General features: G+C 41.5%; 1 protein-coding gene across 2 annotated transcripts in view; it reads left to right on the forward strand.

Moving 5' to 3' along the window:
• Nucleotides 1–22,235, forward strand: part of cfap161 (cilia and flagella associated protein 161) — a 45,375-nt gene that overhangs the window by 18,106 nt on the left and 5,034 nt on the right. Inside the window, exons 3-6 of one of the 2 annotated variants that reach the window (XM_073032828.1) lie at nucleotides 3,664–3,887; nucleotides 7,676–7,757; nucleotides 8,705–8,863; nucleotides 16,311–16,384. In XM_073032828.1, the coding sequence (XP_072888929.1) occupies nucleotides 3,664–3,887; nucleotides 7,676–7,757; nucleotides 8,705–8,863; nucleotides 16,311–16,384 (539 nt within the window). The remainder of the gene's footprint in view (nucleotides 1–3,663; nucleotides 3,888–7,675; nucleotides 7,758–8,704; nucleotides 8,864–16,310; nucleotides 16,385–22,235) is intronic. The other variant, XM_073032829.1, reaches the window with a different exon arrangement.

Genomic DNA, 22,235 nt, shown 5'->3' on the forward strand with positions numbered 1-22,235 from the left:
CAATATTCCAACTGTGGCATAACCAATGTTTTATAAAGATGTACTGAGCCTCCTTGGTGTTGTATTCTGTGCCTCAAGGATCCTGTAAGTATTCTTCCTCAGCTTACCTGCTACTTTCAGGGATCCTTGGACATGTACATACGATCCCTCTGTTTGTCGATTGTCCCTAAGTCCCTACTCTTATCAGTTCTGTCAAAGTACAGCGCCTCATACTTATATTCCATTTGCCTTTGACCTTGGTATTGAAATCCACCAATATAACAGTTAAGTGGATTTTGACATCTCTGCAATTTCACCACAAATTTGCTACTCAATATCCTTCCCATTTGTTGGCTATTAAAGAATAGTGGTAGAGATGTAATTGCATCTTCTTTGTTAACTCAGAAATATTCTGTCCTTGATTGTTTCAGCATACTAGCATTGAAATATTCTCCTTAATCAATATTACCATTCACCACCTCCCACCTCAGACACTGAATTGACTCAGGTGAATGAATTATAAATTCAGAAGCTGCAATTGACTTCAATACCTAATTATTTCATGGGGGAATAGTCAGCTTTGGTGTACGGGCAAACTTTATCATCCTGCTCAAACCCCTGATTATACGTGAGAATTGTCATATGAGAGCTTTTAGTTATGTCATAAGACATAGGAGCAGAATTAGGCTATTTGGCCCATTGAATCTGTTCTAACATTTGATCATGTCTAATTTAATTTTCCTCTCATCCCCATTCTCCTGCCTTCTCCCCATAACTTTTGACCCCCTTACTAATCATGAACCTATCAACCTCCACTTTAAACATACCCAATGTTTGGCCTCTATGGCATAGAATTCTTCAGAGTCACCACTCTCGGCTAAAGAAAATCCTCATCTCTGTTCTAAAGAGACATTTTTTCTATTCTGAGGCTGTGCCCTCTGGTCTTAAGCTCTCCCAATATTGGAAACATCCTCTGCCTTGCTACTCTATCTAGGCCTTTCGATATTCAGTATGTTTTATTGAGATCTCCCTCTCATTCTTTCAAACTCTAGTGAGTACATGTCCAGAGCCACCAAATGGTAACCCTTTCATTCCCATATCATTATTGCAAACCTTCTCTGGGTTCTCTCCAATGCCAGCACATCCTTTCTTAGATATGGGGACCAAAATTGCTCAAAATAGGTCAGCATTACATCCTTGTTTTTTATATTCTAGTCCTCTAAAATAAAAGCTAATTTTGTATTTTCCTTCCTTATGACTGCTTTAACCTGCAAGTTAAGTTTTAGGGAATTTGGCAGTAGGACTCCCAAGACAGTTTGTACCTCTGATTTCTGAATTTACTCCCTGTTTAGAAAATAGTCTACGTTTGTATTCCTTTTGTACACTGTGTTCCACCTGCCACTTCTGCGCAAGTCCTTCTGCAGACCTCCTGATTCCTCTGTGCTACTGCCTCTCCGCTATGCATTATTGACAAACTTGGCCACAAAGCTTTTAATTGTGTCATTCAGAGTATTAACGTATAATTTGAAAAGTAGTGGATCAACACCCACCCCTGCAGAACACCGCTAGTCGCTGGCAGCCAACCAGAAAAGGCTCCCTGTATTCCCACAGTTTGCATTCTGCCAGTCAGCCAATCATTCCTGTAATACCATGGGCTCTTAGATTTTTTTAGCAATCTTGTGTGGCACCTTGTCAAAGATTTTCTGAAAATCCACGTAAGCAATATCCACTGACTCTCCTTTGACTATCCTGCCTGTTATTTCCTCAAAAAATCCCAACAGTATTGTCAGACAAGATTTTCTCTTAAAAAACCTTGCTATTTTATCATGTGCCTCCAAGTACCCTGAAACCTCATTCTTAATAATGGACTCTAACATCTTGTCAACCATTGAATTCAGGCTAAATTGCCTACATTTTCTGTCTTTTGTCTCCCCCTCTTCCTTCTTAGAGCGGAGTGACATTTGCAATTTTCAGTCCTCTTGTCATGCTACAACATGATATCTTTTCACAGTTTTTATATATGGGTCTGGAGCTGGTAATGAACCTAGATCTGTATTTGAGCCCAGATGGGAGTGGCCTTAAGTGGGTCTGGCCCTGATATCTGGATATCACATCTTTAGTTCCTGGTTCTAAGTTTGTTATTGGACTGGGTGCCAAGTTGGGCCAGGGTAGGTAATGGGTAGGCCACACAGACCAGGCAAGACGGCAGGGATAGTCAACTTCCAGCTTCATTCTTTAGTCACATTCTCCAAGAGGTCTTTCTTGTCCCCATATACTTGCCCTCATGATGACACTCCACTTTTGGAGTGGATGCTGTTCCAATCATTCCAGGAACTGCTGGGAGATCTTTAGTGGGCTGATAAACTGTTGAGAAGCCAGAACAGACAGAAGTGAAGGTGATAGAAAGGTGAGTATAGACTCATCATACCTATGCCATGGGATGGGTGTTTGAAATACTTCTTATTTGTGTTAAGGTGCCAGTGGTTCAATGTTCACTTTTAGCCAATAGTTAAATGAGCAAGTTCCATGATCACAGTTATGTTTGTTATAACTATTTTATATGACATGAAATTTGGTGATTTGTAGCAGCAATACAATGCAAAAGCATAAAATTACTAGAAATTACAAAATAAGCAAAATACAAATAAAGTGTTCATGGGTTTATGCTTGCTCATAAATCTGATGATGGAAGAGAAGAACCTGTTCCTGAATCATTGAGTGTGGGTCTTCAGGCTCCTGTACCTCCTCCCTGCAAGTAGTAATGAAAAGAGTGCATGAATAGAATGTGAGGGTCCTTATTGATCGATGCCACCTTCCTGAAGCATCACCTTTTTGAAGATGCCCTTGACAATGGGAGGGTTGTAGGGCTGTGCCCATGATGGAGCTGGCTGAGTCCACAAGCCTCTTCAGCCACTTGTAATCCTGTACATTGGAACCTCCATACCAGGCTGTGATGCAAACAGGCAGAATGCTTTCCACCATGCTTCAATAGAAGTTTGTAAGAATCTTTGTGACATACTAAATCTCCTCAAACTCCTAAAGAAGTAGAGCTGTAGGTGGGCCTTCTTCATGATTGCATCAATGTGTTGGGCCCAGACAGATCCTTAAAGATGTTGACACTCAGGAACTTAAATCTGCTCACCATTTCTACAACTGACCCCTCAATGAGGACTGGTACCGACTTTCCCGACTTCCCCTTCTTGAAATCCACAATGAGTTCCTTGGTGTTGCTGATGTTGAGTGTGAGGTTGTTATTGCAATGGCCAGATTTGGTGAAGATGCACCAAATGGCTGGAGGGCCAGAATCAGGGGTCACAGACTGACAAAGCTAAGTTATTTAGACCAGAAATCAGGAGAACTTTTCAGTCAGGCAGAGATTAATCTGTGCAATTGTCTATCACGGAAGACAGTGGAAGCCAAGTCTTCAAGAAGAAGATTAGTGGTTAATGAATAAGGAATTAAGGCATATAGAGAGAAAGTTGGAAGAGGTACTGAAGTGGCTGATCAACCATGATTGTATTGAATGATAAGAGTTGGATGAGGGGGATGCATTGCCTATTTCTGCTCCTTTTTTTAGTATTTCTATATTTCTTGTAATAAATTCCAGACAGTGCTTATTTTAGCTTTGTATCATAATTGACAACATTGCTTGCAGTAACAAGAAGTTTCTTTCCTAATTTTTAGACTGAGCTTGCCAAGAGTACTGATGGATATATTCACTTTGGTGACCAGGTGTTACTTATTAATCCTGGCACAGAACAAAGTCATTTGCCTCGAGCCCCCATGGCATTAACTATGAATGTTGATGAAAGCAGATTTATGACAAGTAAAAAAGTTGATTCACCATGTGAAGTATGTGGCAGCAGGAACTTAACACCCTGTGTCAGGAATACTTTTGTTATTACGAGGTAAGAGGGGCTTTGAATTTGTGTTAATAATGTTCCTTTGAATCAATGACAGGTATGGCAAAAGTAGTTGTTTTACCAGTAGCTAAATTTTATATTGAAATACTTATGCACTAATAATTATGGTTAAAAATTGCAGTTAGAAATTTGAAATAAAAACAGAAATGCTGTAGATACTCTACAGGTCAGGCTGAATCTGTGAAAAGAGAAACAGAGATATCACTACAGGTTGAAGACTTCTGAACATCGGTTGTTACTATTGTCTGCATTTAGTTCAAAGTTGCTGAATTTAAATTAACTATAAATCAAAATAATGAGAACAGTCACATTTGCTATGTTAAAATTATGTATTTCTTCCATATGTATTTTAGTTGGATCTTGAACGAAACCAATCCAGAATCTAGAAGAATTGGAAATAGTTTATTATAGTCACGTGTAACAAGATACAATGAAAAGCTTTTCTTGCCTGCTGTTCGTACAGATCAGATCATTACACAGTGCGTTGCGGTAGAACAAGTAAAAAGGGTAGTAATGAAGAATAAAATGTTAACAGCTACAGAGAAAGTGCAGTACAGGTAAACAATAAATTGCAATATCATAACGAGGTAGACTCTGAAGTCTAGAGTCCAACTTACCTACAAGGGAAGACTAAGACTGGTATATAGACCTCTGGTGATTCAAACACATCATAGAGCTACAGTATAATAAGAATGTAAAATTTGTCAAAGACACATTCTGAATATGAATACTGGTCTTGTAACCATGGAAAACATGAACATAATTCAATGTATGATCACAACACGTACTTAATTAAATAAATGGAGGGAAGATCCAGACTATTGGTGTTGCTCTAATTTTGACCTTTACAACCCGATGATAAAGAAAGCCACAGACAAGAGAAAATTTGCAGTTTTTGGAACTCTGAGCAACACAGACAAAATGCTGGAGGAACTCAGCAGGCCAGGCAGCATCTATGGAAAAAAGTATAGTCAACGTCTCAGACCGAAACTCTTCGGCAGGACTGGAAGGAAAAAAGGCTGAGGAGTAGATTTAAAAGGTGGGGGGAGGGGAGAGAGTACCATCAGGTGATAGGTGAAACCTGGATGGGGAGGGATGAAGTAACTCATATCCACATACCTTGATTCTGTTCTCTCCCCCCTAGTTCAGTCCCTTTCTACCAACATTCATGACCCCTCACATGTGCTTGATCTTTTCAAGGATTTCAAGCACCCTGGCCCCCATCAGCTTATTTTTACTGTGGATGTTCAGTCCATATACACCTCCATCCCCACCAGGAAAGCCTCAAAGCTCTCCTTTTTTCTCTGAACACCAGACCTAAACAGTTCCCCTCCACCACCACTCTCCTCCAATTAGCGGAACTTGCCCTCACTCTCAATAGTTTTTCCTTTGGCTCCTCCCACTTCCTTCAAACAAAAGGGGTAGCCAAGGCACTTGCATGGGTCCCAGCTATGCCTACCTGTTTGTCGGCTACATGGAACAATCTATGTACCAAGTCTACACCGGTGACCATCCCCACACTTTTCCTACGCTACATCGATGACTGGATTGGTGCTGCTTCCTACAGCCATGCTGAACTCGTCGACTTCATCCACTTTGCCTCCAACTTCCACCCTCCCCTCAAATTTACCTGGTCCATTTCTGATACCTCCATTTCTTTTCTCGATCTTACTTTCTCTATCTCTGGAGACAGCTTATCCACAGACGTCCATTGCAAACCCATGGATTCTCACAGCTACCTGGACTACACCTTGTCCCACCCTACTACTTGTAAAAACACCATCCCCTTTTCTCAGTTCCTCCGTCTCCGCCACATCTGCTCTCAGGATGAGTCTTTTCATTGTAGAACGAAGGAGATGACCTCTTTTTTCAAAGAAAGGCTTCCTCCACCATCAATGCAGCCCTCAACCACATCTCTTCCATTTTATGCATGTCTGCTCTTACCCAGTCCTCCTGCCACCCTACCAGGGATAGGGTTCCTCTTGTCCTCACCTACCACCTCACTAGTTTCTGCATCCAGCACATAGTTCTATGGAACTTCCACCATCTCCAATGGGATCCCACCATTAAGCATGTCTTCCCCCCCCCAACTTTCTGCCTTCCACAGGAATCACTCCATATGTGACTCCCTTGTCCATTTATCCCTCCCCACTGATCGCCCTCATAGCACTTATCCTTGCAAGCGGAACAAGTGCTACACCTGCCCCTACACCTCCTTCCACACTACCATTCAGGGCCCTAACAGTACTTCCAGGTGAGGCGACACTTCACCTGTGAGTCTGTTGAGGTCATTTGCTATGGTCGGTGCTCGTGGTGTGGCCTCCTGTACACCGGTGAGATCTGACGTAGATTGAGAGACTGCTTCACCAAGCACTTATGCTCCATCCGCCAGAACAAACGGGATCTCTCAGTGGCCACCCATTTTAATTTCACTTTCGATTCCCATGCCAAAAATATCCATCCATCGCCTCATCCACTGTCATGATGAGGCCACACTTAGGTTGGAGGAATAACACCTTATATTCCGTTTGGCAGCCTTCAACCTGATGGCATGAACGTCGTTTTCTCAAACTTCCAGTAATGCCCCCCAACCCCCCACCTCTCCATTTCCCTCTCTCCCCTTATTTCCTTACCCACCCATCACCTTCCTGTGGTGCTGCTCTCCATTTTTCTTTCTTCCATGGCCTCTGTCTCTTTCACCAATCAACTTCCCAGCTCTTTACTTCAACCCTCCTTGTCCAGGTTTCACCTATCACTTTTCTCTCTCTCCTCCCCCCATTAAAGCATCCCTCAGCTTTTTTTCTCCAGTCCTGCCGAAGGTTTGCAGCCCAAAACGTCGACTGTACTCCTTTCCATAGATGCTGCCTGTCCTGCTGAGTTCCTCCAGCATTTTGTGTGTGTTGCTCATAAAGAAAGCCAAGTTGCTTGGTGAAAATAATCAGCAAGAATGCCATCTAAAAAAGACCAAGAGGAGCTCTACAAACAGACGTTTAAGGGCAGCTCACTAAACATTCCTTGGACAGGAAGGACACTTAAAAAAGAATACAACATTATTTCTCAAATGAAGATTTTAGACACAATGAATAACCTTCAAGCAAAGCAACCTAGTTCTATCCATTTAATCATTTTAAAAATTATTCCCACTTTGTTAATTGGGATTTCTGTTTAAGTTGACTCCAGCTAAAATGATTATTCTTTAGTACTCTTGTAAATGACAAAGATTCCAATAGATTTACCAGCTCTGGGGGACAGCTGATGCTTCATTTTGCAAAGGAGTGTCAGACTTTGCAAGACTGAAATATAGTTACACATATGTCATATCATCAGAGGCAATATTGGCTGGATAAGTATAGAAAGATCACAGCACAGAAGGACACAGTTTTGCCCATCATATTTGTGCTATTTCTATCAGGGCAGCTTACTATTTCAACCCCTGTCTCTTTCTCCTTAGCTTTGCAGACCAAAGTGTACATGGTTACAACAGTCAACTGACAAACCAAGTAACTTAAACTACTTTATGGATTCGTCCACCATTAATAATCTGCATTGTAATTTTTTAAAAATGGAAACGGGTGTGCTATTTCAAAAACTGGAGATGTTCTCAGATGGATAATAATATAATTTCTAATTATATTATATCTAATTATATTAACTTAAAACCCTAAGCTAATCGATAAAATGCATGCAAAATTACATTGCTGATATTGGTTTTATTATTGCTTTGTTCATTTTTTTGTGTTTCTCACCCTCACCAATCTTTTATTTCCAATCAGTGTCGATGGTAGTTGCAATGGTGATCCTCTTCGATATGGACAAAGCTTTGCTCTCAAAACAATGGAAGGAATTGCTGGACAGGTACTTTAAAGCCAGATGGCAATCATTTTGAGTCAAGTCAAGTCACTTTTATTGTCATTTCGACCATAACTGCTGGTACAGTACATAGTAAAAATGAGACAACGTTTTTCAGGACCATGGTGTTACATGACACAGTACAAAAATTAGACTGAACTACGTAAAAAAAACACACGGAGAAAGCTACACTAGACTACAGACCTACCCAGGACTGCTTAAAGTGCACAAAAACAGTGCAGGCATTACAATAAATAATAAACAGGACAATAGGGCAGGGTGTCAGTCCAGGCTCTGGGTATTGAGGAGTCTGATAGCTTCGGGGAAGAAACTGTTACATAGTCTGGTTGTGAGAGCCCAAATGCTTCGGAGCCTTTTCCCAGATGGCAGGAAGGAGAAGAGATTGTATGAGGGGTGCATGGGGTCCTTCATAATGCTGTTTTCTGATATTTCCAAAAGTTTGATATAATACTTGTAATAAAGCAATTAGAAACTGGAAGAAAAGGTAAGGGAAACAACATTAAAAAAATGTGAGGTGGTATAGATAGGGTAAATGCAAGCAGGCCTTTTCCACTGAGTTTGGGTGGGACTACAATTAGAGGTCATAGGTTAGGGGTGAAAGGTGAAAAGTTTAAGGGGACCGTGAGGGGATACTTCTTCACTCAGAGGATTGACAGAGTGTGGATCAAGCTGCCAGTGCAAGTGGTGCATGCAAGCTCAATTTCAGTGCTTAGGAAAAGTTTGGGTAGATATGTATGGTAGGAGTGTGGAGGCTATGGTCACCGTACAGGTCGATGGGAGTAGGCAGTTCAAATGATTTGGCAATGATGGGCTGAAGAACCTGCTTCTGTGCTGTACTTCTCTATGACTCTTTGACTCTAATTGTGACTACTTGCTTTATTATGTGTTCTCATGATTATTGCTCTAAGCTGCAAATGGTTTTCCTTTTACAGCTATATCTGACAAGTGATATGAAATTATTTCTAAAATTTGCCAAAAAATCTCGGATGCAGCTAGTGAACCTGACAGATCAGCTTTCCTTCCTGAATTGTTGGCAGGTCTTGTACTTTGACCCGCAGATGCGGCTTGAGTACGATGGATACCCAGTGCAAGTAGGAAATTTTTAAATTGTGTTGGATTGAGATTTGTTCCTTAAACTTAACTTTATAACCTCTGTTTAATATTATAATGAGTAAAAATGTTCACAGTTTAAATTTTAGACCAGATTTATGCAAAGTTCTCAAGTAAACTATGTTATAAATTAGTCTGCTAAATTATGCTGTCTCACAGGCTCAACCCTGCATGCGCATTCTTCCTACGATGGTTTGGGTTTCCCCTGTGTGCTCTGGTTTCTTTTTATATCTTAAATATGCATTGGTTGACATGTTAATTGATGATTGTGATTTACCTCTGCAAGTGAGGGTGCGGAGAATTGGGGAGAGTTGATGACATGTCAGTGAGAATAGATTACAGAGAAAATATTTGGGGAAATGAGATTGATGGCATTACTCTGAGAGACGGCATGGACTTGATGAACCAAGCTTCCTCCTCCTATGTTATAAGAAATACAATGGAATTATCATATAGCAGAATCTGATCTACCTCATAGCTATACATGGAACATTATATGGATCTAGTGCAGGGGTTGCCAACCTGGGGTCAACAGAGCCCTCGCTTAACGGTGTTGGTCTATGTCATTAAGAAGTTTGGGAACCCCTGATCTGATGGAAGGCATTCAGTGCAATAATGTCCTGGCCCAGAATTTGTGGTCATTGACAACACAAAAGAGCCTGTTGTTGTGACAGAACATACAACAATCGAGTAATCTCTCCTTTTCTCCAAAGTTTGCTGCTTCCATTTATCACCTCAATAGATTCCTGGCATTATGAATGTCTGCTGTTATCAAGCTGGCCAAACAGTGAGGAATTCTTACAGGCATCTTCACAGGGTGCCAAAAACAGTCTTTTAAGTAATCTTTTAAGGATTATTCAACCTCCAATTTTCATGACAACTGTACTGTAATACAAAATGTAAGATTATTGTTTGGGGTCTAATGGTTTATAAACTATTAAGCTTGCCTTGGTATGTCATCAAGAGAGCTCATGTGGTCCGTGAGAAACAAAATGTATGATTTCATTGATTTTGTGTTTCTTTGTGTAGCTTAAATTCACATTAAGTGATTTTCCAATTAAATAATTTTCCTTGTTTCCAGTGGAGGACATTGATAAATTTAACACAATCTGTGGAATTGTATCAAAGCTTAATCTATGTCAAAGCAATCTAGATCTAATAAAACCATAATAACTAGAAGACAGAGTGGGTCACAAGACTGCACAAGCCTTCTCCATTTTTTAGAAAGGTCATTTTCTCACGCCATTAATACTTTAGTGCCCAAAATGTTATTTATCTGAATCATTAATACACACACCATCTGAGTCTATGCAGTTGTCTGTGGATAGAATTACAGAGCTTTTCTGCACTCTGAGTGAGGAAAGTTTTAATCTCCTTTCTAAACAGTCTCTTATCATGAGGTCATGACTTCTAGCTGTTTAGCCCTTAACAAGGGGAACCAGCATCTTCTTGCTGAGAAAAGAAGAGAATAATTTTGTGTTTCAATGAATATGTTTCTTGTTTTTCTGCGCTATAAGAAATGCAAGGCCAATATTCTGCCTATTTGATAACCATGCCAGGAATCAATCAACTGAATCTTCATTCCATTTCCTTGAAGATATAGTATTCTTGCCTGGATAAAGCCACACACCAGAGTTTTTTTATTATAAGACATAAGACTGTAAGAAACAGAATTAGGCCATTTGGCCCATTGAGTCTGTCAATCATGGCTGATCCTTCTATCTCCTGCTCAGCCCCACTTGCTGGCCTTCTACCTGTAACCTTTGATACCGTGTCCAATCAAGAACCTATCAATCTCTACCTTAAATACACTCAACAACCTGGCCTCCACAGCTGCCTGCGATAATAACTTCCACAAGTTCACCACCCTCTGGCTAAATAAATTTCTCCGCATCTCTGTTTTATATAGACGCCCCCTCTATCCTGAACCTGTGCCCTCTTGTCCTAGACTCCCCCACCATGGGAAACATCCTTTCCACATCTACTCTGTCTAGGCCTTTCAACTTTTGAAAGGTTTCCGTGAGATCCTCCCCCCCCCCCCCCCCATCCTTCTAAATTGCAGCGAGTACACACTCAGAGCTATCAAACGTTCCTTGTAACCCTTTAATTCCAGGAATCATCCTTGTGAACCTCTTCTGAACCGTCTCCAATGCTTAGATGAGGAGCCCAAAACTGTTCACAATACCTGAGGTGAGGCCTCAGCAGCACATCCCTGTTTTTGTATTGTAGACTTCTTGAAATGAATGCTACATTACATTTGTTTTCCTCACCTCTTACTCTATCTGCAAGTTAACCTTTAGAGTGTTCTGCACAAGGACTCGCAAGACCCTTTGCATCTTAGACTTTTGGATTTTCTCCCCATTTTGAAAATAGGCTGCACATTTATTTCTACCTCCAAAGTGCAGGACTATGCATTTTCCAAAATTATATTTCATTTGCCACTCTCTTGCCCATTTTCCTAATATGTCTAATTCCTACTGCAGCCTACCTGTTTCCTCAACACTACCTGCCCTCCACCAACCTTTGAATCATCTGCAAACTTGGCAACAAAGTCATTTATTCCATCATCTAAAAAATTGATATACAGCATAAAAAGAAGCGGTTCCCAACACCGACCCCTGCAGAACACCACTAGTCATTGGCAGTCAACCAATGCACACATTGAAATTGAGAGTTGGGTAGATGAACTTGTAGTGAATTTAGAGATTGACAGTATGACGTTATGTGCATCACTGAGTCATGACTTAAAAAAGATCATGGTTGGCAGCTTAACATCCAAGGGTGCACCTTGTATTGAAAGGACAGGCAGGTAGGCAGAGGAAGTGGGGTGGTTCTGTTGGTAAAAAATGAAATCAAATCCTTAGGAAGAGGTAATGTGGGATCAGAAGATGTAGAAACCTTATTGGTAGAGTTAAGAAACTGCAAGGGTAAGAAGACCTTGATGGGAGTTATTTACACCCTTCCGAACAGTAGCCAGGATGTGGGCTACAAATTACTGCAGGAGATACAAAAGGCATGTAAAGAGTGCAATGTTATGATAGTAATGGGGGATTTCAATATGCAGGTAGGTTGGGCAAATCAGGTTAATGCTAGATCCAAAGAGATGGAATTTGTAGAATTTCTACAAGTTTGTGGTTGAGTCCACTATGGGAAAGGACTCTCTGGATTGGGTGTTGTGCAATGAGCAAGATTTGAGTAGGGAGTTTCAGGTAAAGGAATCATTAGGAGGAAGTGATCACAATCAGATAGAATTCACCATGCTATTTTAGAGACAGAACCTAAAGTCAAACGTGTTACAGTGGACTAAAGGGAATTACAGAGGCATGAGAGAGGAGCTGGCTAAAGTTAATTGGAAGGGGACACTAGCAGGGATGATGCCAGGACAGCAGTGGCTGGAGTTTCTGGGGACAATTTGGAAAGCGCAGGATTGATAAATCGCAAAGATAAAGAAGCATTCTAGAGTGAGGATGCGAAGGAAAGTCAAAGACAGCATAACAGCAAAAGAGAGGGCATATAATATGGCAAGAATTAGTGAGAAATTAGAGGATTGGGAAGCTTTAAAAAAAAAACAAAAAGAAGGCAACTAAAAATGTCACAAGGAGAGAAAAGATGAAATATGAAGCTGAGCTAGCCAATAATATCAAGAAAATACCAAAAGTTTTTTTTTATATGTATAAAGAGTAAAAGAGAGCCAAGAATGGAAATTGGACTGCAGGAAAATGATGCTGGAGAGGTCACAATGAGGGACAAAGAAATGGCAGACAAACTTACTAAATATTTTGCATCAGTCTTCACTGTGGAAGACCCTAGCAGTATAGCAGAAATTTGAGAGTGTTGGCAGAAGTGAGTGTAGTTGTTATCACTAAGGAGGTGCTTGGAATGCTGAACGATCTGTTGGTAGATAAGTCACCTGGAGCAGGTGGATTACATGCCAGGGTTCTGAAAGATAGCTGAAGTGATTGTGGAGGCTTTAGTAATGATCTTTCAAAATTCACTAGATTTTGAAATGGTTCCCAAGGACCATGAAATTGCAAATGTCACCCCGCTCTTTAAGAGGGAGGGAGGCAGAAGAATGGAAATTTAGGCCAGTTAGCTTGACTTCAGTGGTTGAGAAAATGCTGGAGTCCATAATTCGGGATGAGGTTTCAGTGCACTTGGAAGTACATGGTAAAAAAGTCAGCTTAATGGTAAATCTTGTCTGACAATTTTTTTTGGAATTCTTTGAGAAATAACAGGCAGGATAGAGATTTTATTTAAATGGGGAGAGAATTCAAACTTCTGAGATGTAACGGGACTTGGGAGTCCTCGTGCAGGATACCCTTAAGGTTAACCTCCAGGTTGAGTTGGTGGTGAAGAAGGCGAATGCAATGTTGGCATTCATTTCTAGAGGAATAGAGTATAGGAGCAGGGATGTGATGTTGAGGCTCTATAAGGCATTGGTAAGACCTCACTTGGCGTACTGTGTGCAGTGTTGGGCTCCTTATTTAAGAAAGGATGTGCTGACATTGGAGAGGGTTCAGAGAAGATTCACTAGAATGATTCCGGGAATGAGAGGGTTAACATATGAGGAACGTTTGACCGCTCTTGGACTGTACTCCTTGGAGTTTAGAAGAATGAGGGAGGACCTCATAGAAACATTTTGAATGTTGAAAGGCATGGACTGGGTGGATGTGGCAAAGTTGTTTCCCATGGTGGGAGAGTCTAGTACGAGAGGACATGACTTGAGGATTGCAGGGCGCCCATTCAGAACAGAGATGCGAAAAAAAAAATTTAGCCAGAGGGTGGTGAATCTATGGAATTTGTTGCCACGGGCGGCAGTAGAGACCAAGTCATTGGGTGTATTTAAGGCAGAGATTGATAGGTATCTGAGTAGTCAGGGCATCAAAGGTTATGGTGAGAAGGCGGGGGAATGGGACTAAAGGGGAGATTGGATCAGCTCATGAAGAAATGGTGAAGCAGACTTGATGGACTGAATGGCTGACTTCTGCTCCTTTGTCTTATGGTCTATGGTCTTATGATAGACAAAGAGTAGTCAGTGGATATTGTTAATTTAGATTTTCCAAAGGTCTTTGATAAGGCTGGTTAACAAGATAAGACCCATGGTATTACAGGAAAGATACTAACATGGATAGAAGATTGGCTGACTGGAAGGAGGCAAAGAGTGGGAATAAAGGGGGTCTTTCTGGTTGGCTGCCAGTGCCTAATAGTGTTGTAGGGGTTTGTGTTGGAACCACTTATTTTTATGTTAGATGCCAGTGATTTGCACGGTGGAATTGATGGCTTCGTGGCCAAGTTTATGGATGATACAAAGATAGGTGGAGGGCAGGTAGTGTTGAGGAAGAAAGGAGTTTGCAGCAGGACTTGGACCAATTGAGAGAATAGTCATGGACTTTGGCAGAAGGAATAAAGGCATGGACTACTTTCTAAACATGGAAAAAAGGGATTTGGGAGTCCTTGTGCAGAAATCCCTAAAAGTCAACTTGCAGGTTGATTCAGTGATAAGGAAGGCAAATATACAACATTCATTTCGAGAAGACTAGAATATAAAAATAAGGTTCTAACACTGAAGCTTTACAAGGCATTGGTCAGACCACACTTGGAGTATTATGAGCAAATATGGACCCCTTATCTAAGAAAAGATGTGGTGGCATTGGGGATGGTCCAGGTGAGGTTCACGAGAATGACTTAGTGAATGAAAGGGTTAATGTGAGGAGCATTTTGATGGGCTCTGGACCATCACTTGCTGGAGCTTAAAGAATGAGGGGGAGCTGATTGAAAACTATTGAATATTGAAAAGCCTAGATAGAGTAGACGAGGAGCGGATATTTGCTCTAGTGATTTAGTCTAGGACCAAAGTGCACAGATTGAGGGAAGTCCAATTAGGACAGAGATGAGTGGGAATTTCTTAAGCCAGAGGTTAGGGAATCTATGGGGTTCTTTGCCACAGATGGCTGTGGAGGCCAAGTTTTTGGGTATACTTAAATGAGTTTTTGATTAGTCAGGATGTCAAAGGTTGTGGGGAGAAGGTGGGAGAATGGGGTTGAGAGGGGTAGTAAATCAGCCGTGATGAAATGGCAGAGCAAACTTGATGGGCTGAATAGCCTAATTCTGTTCCTATGTCTTATGGTATAATAATTTTATTATTACAGCTCAACTTACTCTTGTATTTCATTATCCTTATGATCAACCAACACCCAGTTGTAAGAGGCCAAATATAATATTCTGCACAACCAATACTCTCTCTCACCTTCAAAGATATCCTACTTTTCCATTCTTCCTACCAAAGTGGCAAATTTAATTTCCCCTCACATTTAACTGTATATGCCATCATATTGCCCAAATGCTTAACTGGTCTTTGTCCCTTTGCAGTTTCTTTTTGCCCTCTTCACAGCTCAGCCTTGAGAACAAATGTCGATTTAATCCCTTCATCTAAGTGATTGATTATAGATTGTTGAGAGTTGAGATGCAAGCTTTAATCCACAAGGGTCTCTACTCGTTACATCTTACTATCCTGCATTAGTCAGAATGCAGGAACGTACTGGGGGGTCTGATGCACATGCATCTGACCTCGCATTCTCTTCGAGGCACCATTGAATTGCTCAGTCCTACTATATCTAATGCACAGCTGTTCATTTGAAAGGTCCACTTAGGATTTTGTGTTGTTTATTTGTCATTAATTCACTGTATATTTATACTGCTAAATAATTAGTATGAAATTAATGTTTTAAACTATTTTTACTGGGCTTTAATTTTTAAAAGTATCATTTAATTTTGTTCCAACTATCCTTCTCAATACCTCCATCCCCGAAAGCCTGCACAACCATGTCCCCTTGAGTGGAAGTGTCTCCAGTCCTTCCTACCTAACAAACTATTTACAGACAGACATACTTTATTGATCCTGAGGGAAACTGGGTTTCGTTACAGTCGCACCAACCAAGAATAGTGTAGAAATATAGCAATATAAAGCCATAAATAATTAAATAATAATAGGTAAATTATGCCAATTGGAAATAAGTCCAGGACCAGCCTATTGGCTCAGCGTGTCTGACACTCCGAGGGAGGAGTTGTAAAGTTTGATGGCCACAGGTAGGAATGACTTCCTATGACGCTCAGTGTTGCATCTCGGTGGAATGGTTTTAAACTCTTCTGTCTAGTCACTCTTCAATCTGTTATTGAGAATTGAACCTTCGGTGTTTTCCTTACTTCAGATATTCTCTTTGTAAATATTCTCTGGAGCTTTTACAATGCTTTTATGTCAACACGTTTATAAAACAGAGGTCAGAAATATGCACAGCTCTCCATGAGTGGCTTATATAAATTTACTATAAATTGTATGTATTTTCTCTGTTTATTAATTCTCTCCCACTAGAAATAAATCACAGTGCAATGTTTGCTAATGTGATGATTTTATTACTTCTAATTTTGTAGGCAAATGTTAAAGTGCTTATCAACCATGTTCGTACAAATCAGGCTTTAGCAGTTCTTCAGGAGTACTCCTTCTGGTAAGTATTGCTAGAAAAGTACAGAAAATGAATAATGGTTTTCATTTTCATATTATGAATATATTTATATGAACTTTAAGCTACCATCTTTAAAATATTTTAAATCATATTTATATTTTAAAACTACTCAGTTACACTGATTTGGAATAAATGTTTTGTTTGATAATATGCAATGGAATGGCACATCAGACTTGAGGGATAAATGTTGTCTATATAATCATAGATGGGTGAGTCCTGGGCTGGACGTCCTGCTCACTTAAGGAAGGTGAATTGTCTCCCGTACCTCTCCTTTCCAGGTGTAGTGATCACTGCAGGACCACTATTTGGCTTAGCATGCAGGAGATCACATGCATGTGACCTGTCCTGCACTGCTGTGCCCATAGCAATGGCTTCACATGGCATCCCTGTTCTTTCTTGTTTTGCTATGTCATGGCTCAACCGAGGGTCCAACGGTATAACTGGATGTGCAGGCTGGGCTCTTCAGCCTTGGCAGGCAGCCAGCCTAGAAGAAGGACAACTTCGATTCCAAACTTGGGTAGATAGGACTTGTTAGCCTTGCCAGGCAGTCTACCCAGGAGAAGGAAAACTCCGATTCCAAACTTGGGTAGATAGGACTTGTTAGCCTTGCCAGGCAGTCTACCCAGGAGAAGGAAAACTCTGGTACTCAACCCACAGCCTTGTGGTCACTGCAGTCATCACAGCTTGCTATGCCATTCTGGAATGTCCGCTGGCCTAAAGAGTCGAATTGGTCCTCGTGCTCTGATCCTCACTATAAACCTTCGCAGCGCAGGTGGGAAGAGAAGTCCTACAGTGATGTAGAAGGGGCGAAACTACAGGTGTTAGATGACACTGGAAGGCGCAGTCTCAACTCCGCATGTAGGTGGCACAGACCCAAGGGTTGTCTGTCTGTTGACCTGAGGCAACAACAGCATTCAGCAGTGACCGAGCAGCCCTCTTCAGGGATAACACTTCCTGCTCTGGATGGAAAAGGTGATCCAAAAAAGAAAGCTTAGCTCACCGCCATTTGGTTGGTTTGCCTTGGCTCAATGGGAATCTCACTCAAGTGGTAAGAAAAAGGAAAATAAGTCAAAGAAGACAACATATCTCAAAATCACAATGCAAAGTGACCGACCCCAAAGATGCTCATCACTTGTGGTACAAGAAATACCTTGGCTGGACATTGACATTGCTGCTACAAGTGAAGTACATTTTGCAGACTAAGGATCTTTGATAGAACGTGATACAGGCTACACTCTCGTCTGGTCAGGTGAAAAAGCAACAAGAACAGACAGTCAGGGGTGGGCTTCATGATCAAAACATCATTATCAATAAGCTTTAAAGCCTACTGGTCAGGCACTCAGACTGACTTATGTCCCTGCCACTTTTACTGCAAGACAACCAGATTGTCACCCTTCTAAGCATCTATGTCTCCACACTGTCAAAGAGGCGTATTGTAGAGAGCTGAAATCCCTCTTATTGAAAACATATAAGGTAGATAAGATCATTATCCTAGGCAACTTCAGTGCCAGGGTGGGTACAGGTGTTGATATTTGGCTGGGAATCGTAGGTAATCATGGTATCGCAAATTGCAATGACAACGGGAGGATGCTCATGGAGCTCTGAACAGAATTAGGCCTGGTTATAACAAATATGCCATTTCAACAGAGAGCCAGATTCAAGATGACTTGGAGAGACCCCCAATTCAAACAGGGGCACTCCCTGGACCACATCCTGATGCACCAAAAGGATTTGTTGGATGTTCTACACACCAGGTCGTGCTGAGCGCAAGCTGGTCAGGGTGCAAGTCAGACTGGTTATCAAACTGGCAATAAGGAAAAGGAGACCATGGCCGAAGAGGCTCCAGGTGGATAATCTCTTTGGACTCTGAGATGTGTTCCAGATCAAGCTAAGGGAGAAACTGGACAGCAAAAGCACCCCAAGTGCAGACTCCAACGCAGGAAAGAAATAGGAGCACCTGAAGATTGCCATCATTGCCGAGGTAGTTGGGTACTCCTCAGGAAGAAACAAGGACTGGTTTGATGAAAATGACTTTGAAATGTGGAACCTGCTCCCGAAGAAACACTCCTCCCATCAAGTGGTGCTGTCTGGACCTGACGACCAAGCAGCCAAGACAGAATACGGAGATGCGTACAGAACCCTCCAAGCCAAACTGAGATAGATGCAAAATGATGGGTGGACTGCCATAGCTGAATGATCACAGCACTGTGCAGACAATGGCAACACTTCAGTCTTCTATGAATTGCTGCACGTAGTGCATGGTCCAACTCATCAGATTCAAGCCCCTTTGTGCTCATCCAAGGGCTCCAGCCTGCTGACAGACAAGAAAGGCATCATGAAGTAATGGACAGAGCATTCTGGAAGCCTTTTCAAGGATAATCGTCAAGTACAAGAAGCATCCATTGAAATGATCCCCAGCATGAGGTCAGGCTTGAGATTGATGGCCTACCAACTCTGGATGAGGTCAAAGCTGCTAGTTCCAAGCTAGAATGCCATAAAGCCTGAGGCATTGATGGGATGCTAGCAGAAGCGTACAAAATGAGTGGAGGCATTCTCCTGAGTGAACTCATAAACCTGTTCACACTTTGTTAGGAGAGAGGTTCAGTCCTAAATGACCGACACAATGCTGTAGTTATCTCCCTGTACAAGAACAAAGGGGAGAAAGTCGATTGCTCAAATTACAGAGGCATTACCCTGCGGGCTGGGAAGATCCTTGCCATAACTCTCTTATGCAGAATCATCCCTACCATTGTCAAAAGCAACCTCACAGAGAGTCAGTGCAGATTCAGAGCGAACAGAGGCACATCCAGTGTGATCTTCATCCTGCGACAGATACAGGAGGTGTTGTGAACAGAACATTGGACTGTATGCGGTGTTCATTGACCTGACAAAGGCTTTTGACACAGTTAACCGCGATGGTCTCTGGAAGATTCTGTTGAAGCTCGGCTGTCCCTCAAAATACCTCACCATCCTGCAGCAGCTTCATGAAGGCCATGACGACAAAAGCAGTCAGGTTAAACACAATGGCGACCTGTTTGACCCATTCTCCATCAGTACCGGCGTGAAACAAGGCTATGTTTTGGCACCAGTGCTCTTTGTCATCTTTTTCAGCATGATACTATGGGAAGCAAAAGAGACCACTTCAGAAAGCATCTACATTTGGTTCCACACTGACAGAATATATCTTCAACCTCTGTCGCCTTCTTGCTGGAACAAAAACCATGCTAGAGCTACTATATGCAGATGACTGTGCTTTTCTCATGCACTCAGAGGACACGCTTCACTCAGTTTGCCAAGGCTGCAAGGGCTTTTGGGTTAATGGTCAGTCTGAAGAAAACAATGATCCTCCATCAGAAGTCCCCTTGGTGTTCACCACCCACTTTGAATTATCATTGACGACCACCTTTGAGCAGTTGACTTACTTGGACAGTGCCATCTCCAATGATACTACGGTAGTAAGGGTTGTTGACAATTGACTCACAAGAGCCAGCAGTGCCTTCAGGCACCTCCAGAAATGTGAATGGAAGAACCAAGAGCTGTGGCTGTGAACAAAAATCCAGGTATACAGGGCTGCCATCATCCCAACACTACTCTACAGCTCCGAAGCTTGGGTCTTGTACCATAAGCAAATGCAGTTGCTCAAGTGCTTCCATCAGCGCTGCCTCCGCTCCTTCATGGGTATCAGCTGGCAGGATCGAGTCTCCAACACAGTGGTCCTGGAGAAGACTCAGCTTCTAAGCATTGAAGACATTTTGCTGGTCAACCAGCTCCTCTGGTCAGGCCACATGTCTTGCATGGACAGCTCCAGGTTACTGAAAGCAGTACTCTATGGAGAACTCTCTCAGAGCAAGAGAGATCATGGTGCCCCGCGCAAGAAGTCCAGACCAACTTAAGCAGCAGCTCTCTCAGGCCAGTATGAGTGGCAGCAGCTGGCTTGTGACAGAGACCTCAGGAGAACATTAATCCACTGAGCAGCCAAGAATTCCAGAAGAGCCACTGCTGAAGAGAAGTGGAGTCACAGGAAGGATCCAACTATCCCAGCTGTTCCCACATTCTTACTGCTCCAGAGTCTGCAGATCCAGAACTGCCCTCCACAGTCACCAAGGATTGTGCCTTCGCTCCTGAGGACTCTTCTTCCCTCCTGATTTTCACAAGCAAAGAACCAGCCATCATCATCATATAATTATATTAACTGGAAGAAATGCAGATGTTTATCCCTCAAGTCTGGTATGCCATTCTATTGCATATTATCAAATATAATATCTATATCAAATCAGTGTAATTGAGTAGTTTTAAAATATAAAAACAATTTAAAATATTTTAAAGATGGTAACTTGAAGTTTAATTAAATCAGATAATGTTTTACTCAAAATTACAATTTTTAAAAAGTTAGAATTCGATCAACCACCTAATTTTGAGTTACTAATTTCATTTGAAAGGTGTATATAGTCCACTTTGTATTTATATTAATGTATTAATTAGTTTCATGGTAAACTAAACTCTTGGAATGGTTGTGGCACAATGTTTAAATTAGTAGTTGAGTAATCCAGTGGGGTGAATTGACAATGCAGTAACACGAGTTCAGATTTGATCACGGCTGCTGTGGGCAAACACAGCTACTGTTCAGCCAGCAGTCTGCAATTTAAAAGAAACAACTTTAGTAACAGTGACCACAGAAATGTTAATGTTAATCAGATTCATTAAGACTTTTCCTCCTATCTGCCAAACCAAATCAGACCTGCAGTATCCTAGATAGTTTTCTGAAATGGCCTGGTTTGTAGTTGAAAACAGAAATAGGACAAAACAGAACTAACTACTTCATATCGACCCTGGCTCCAAATTTATTAATTGCAAAATTATTCCCATCCAGTCTCTAATATGGTTGTACTCACAGAATCATTTCTTATAGGCAACTTGCCAGACGCTTCTGTTACGATCCTTCATGTATCCAATGCGAGTGGCAGATCACACCACCAGGAGTGGGGTATTGTGATATGTATAGGTGGTGGGAGTGGCCTGGGAATCCGCACCATTCACTCTAGAAGCTGCAAGTCATTAAGGCATATGCAAGGAAGCCTCCTCCTGATTACCATCTCCATTTTATGAATTGGTTTTCTCTATGTTGAACAACACCTGAGAGTAGCAAGGACACAGAATGTAGTCTGGGATGGGTTTCTCATTGTCCATCTTCAAGAGTAATGCTGGCTAATTGTAGATGATACTGCCAGAATGGTTAAATGAATCAACATGAGAGATAAAGAGCAGCATAAAGGTACACTACCGTTTGTGGCCTCAGTGCCCTGCTTATTTTTCTCTCAATCATTATATTCAGTCTAGATGATCACCTGGTTCAACGTGGAGTACAGATAGGTTTGCCACAGGCATACCCAAAAAATGAGTTGTCAATCTGATGAAGCTGCCTTGCATGATTCTTTTTATGTTAAATTGTAAAAAATAGGATGAAATAGACAAAGCTAAGAAATCCAACAGTCAACAGATCAGAATTAAACTCTGGAATGTTTGTTAAATCTAGTTTTGAGCAGTGATGGAAAATTAATGGGTGAATATCCCCATCTTTAACAATGGGATTTCAACAATGTGAGCACTCATGACAAGCTAATTGGCATGCAATGGTCAGCAAATGATCCATCTCGGCTTTCTTCAGAGACACCTACAGTCACAGAAGCTACCTGCTGTCAAGCCAATTGTGTATCCACAGTATATGATGATGGATGAAACAGAGGTCTGGCAGGCTGCTTTATCTTGGATGGTTTTGAACTTCTGGATGTTCTTGATCAGTTCAGTTCACTTCACATGATGGCAAATGACTGAG

Source organism: Hemitrygon akajei, chromosome 30 (assembly GCF_048418815.1).
Source record: "Hemitrygon akajei chromosome 30, sHemAka1.3, whole genome shotgun sequence".
Taxonomy (NCBI): domain Eukaryota; kingdom Metazoa; phylum Chordata; class Chondrichthyes; order Myliobatiformes; family Dasyatidae; genus Hemitrygon; species Hemitrygon akajei.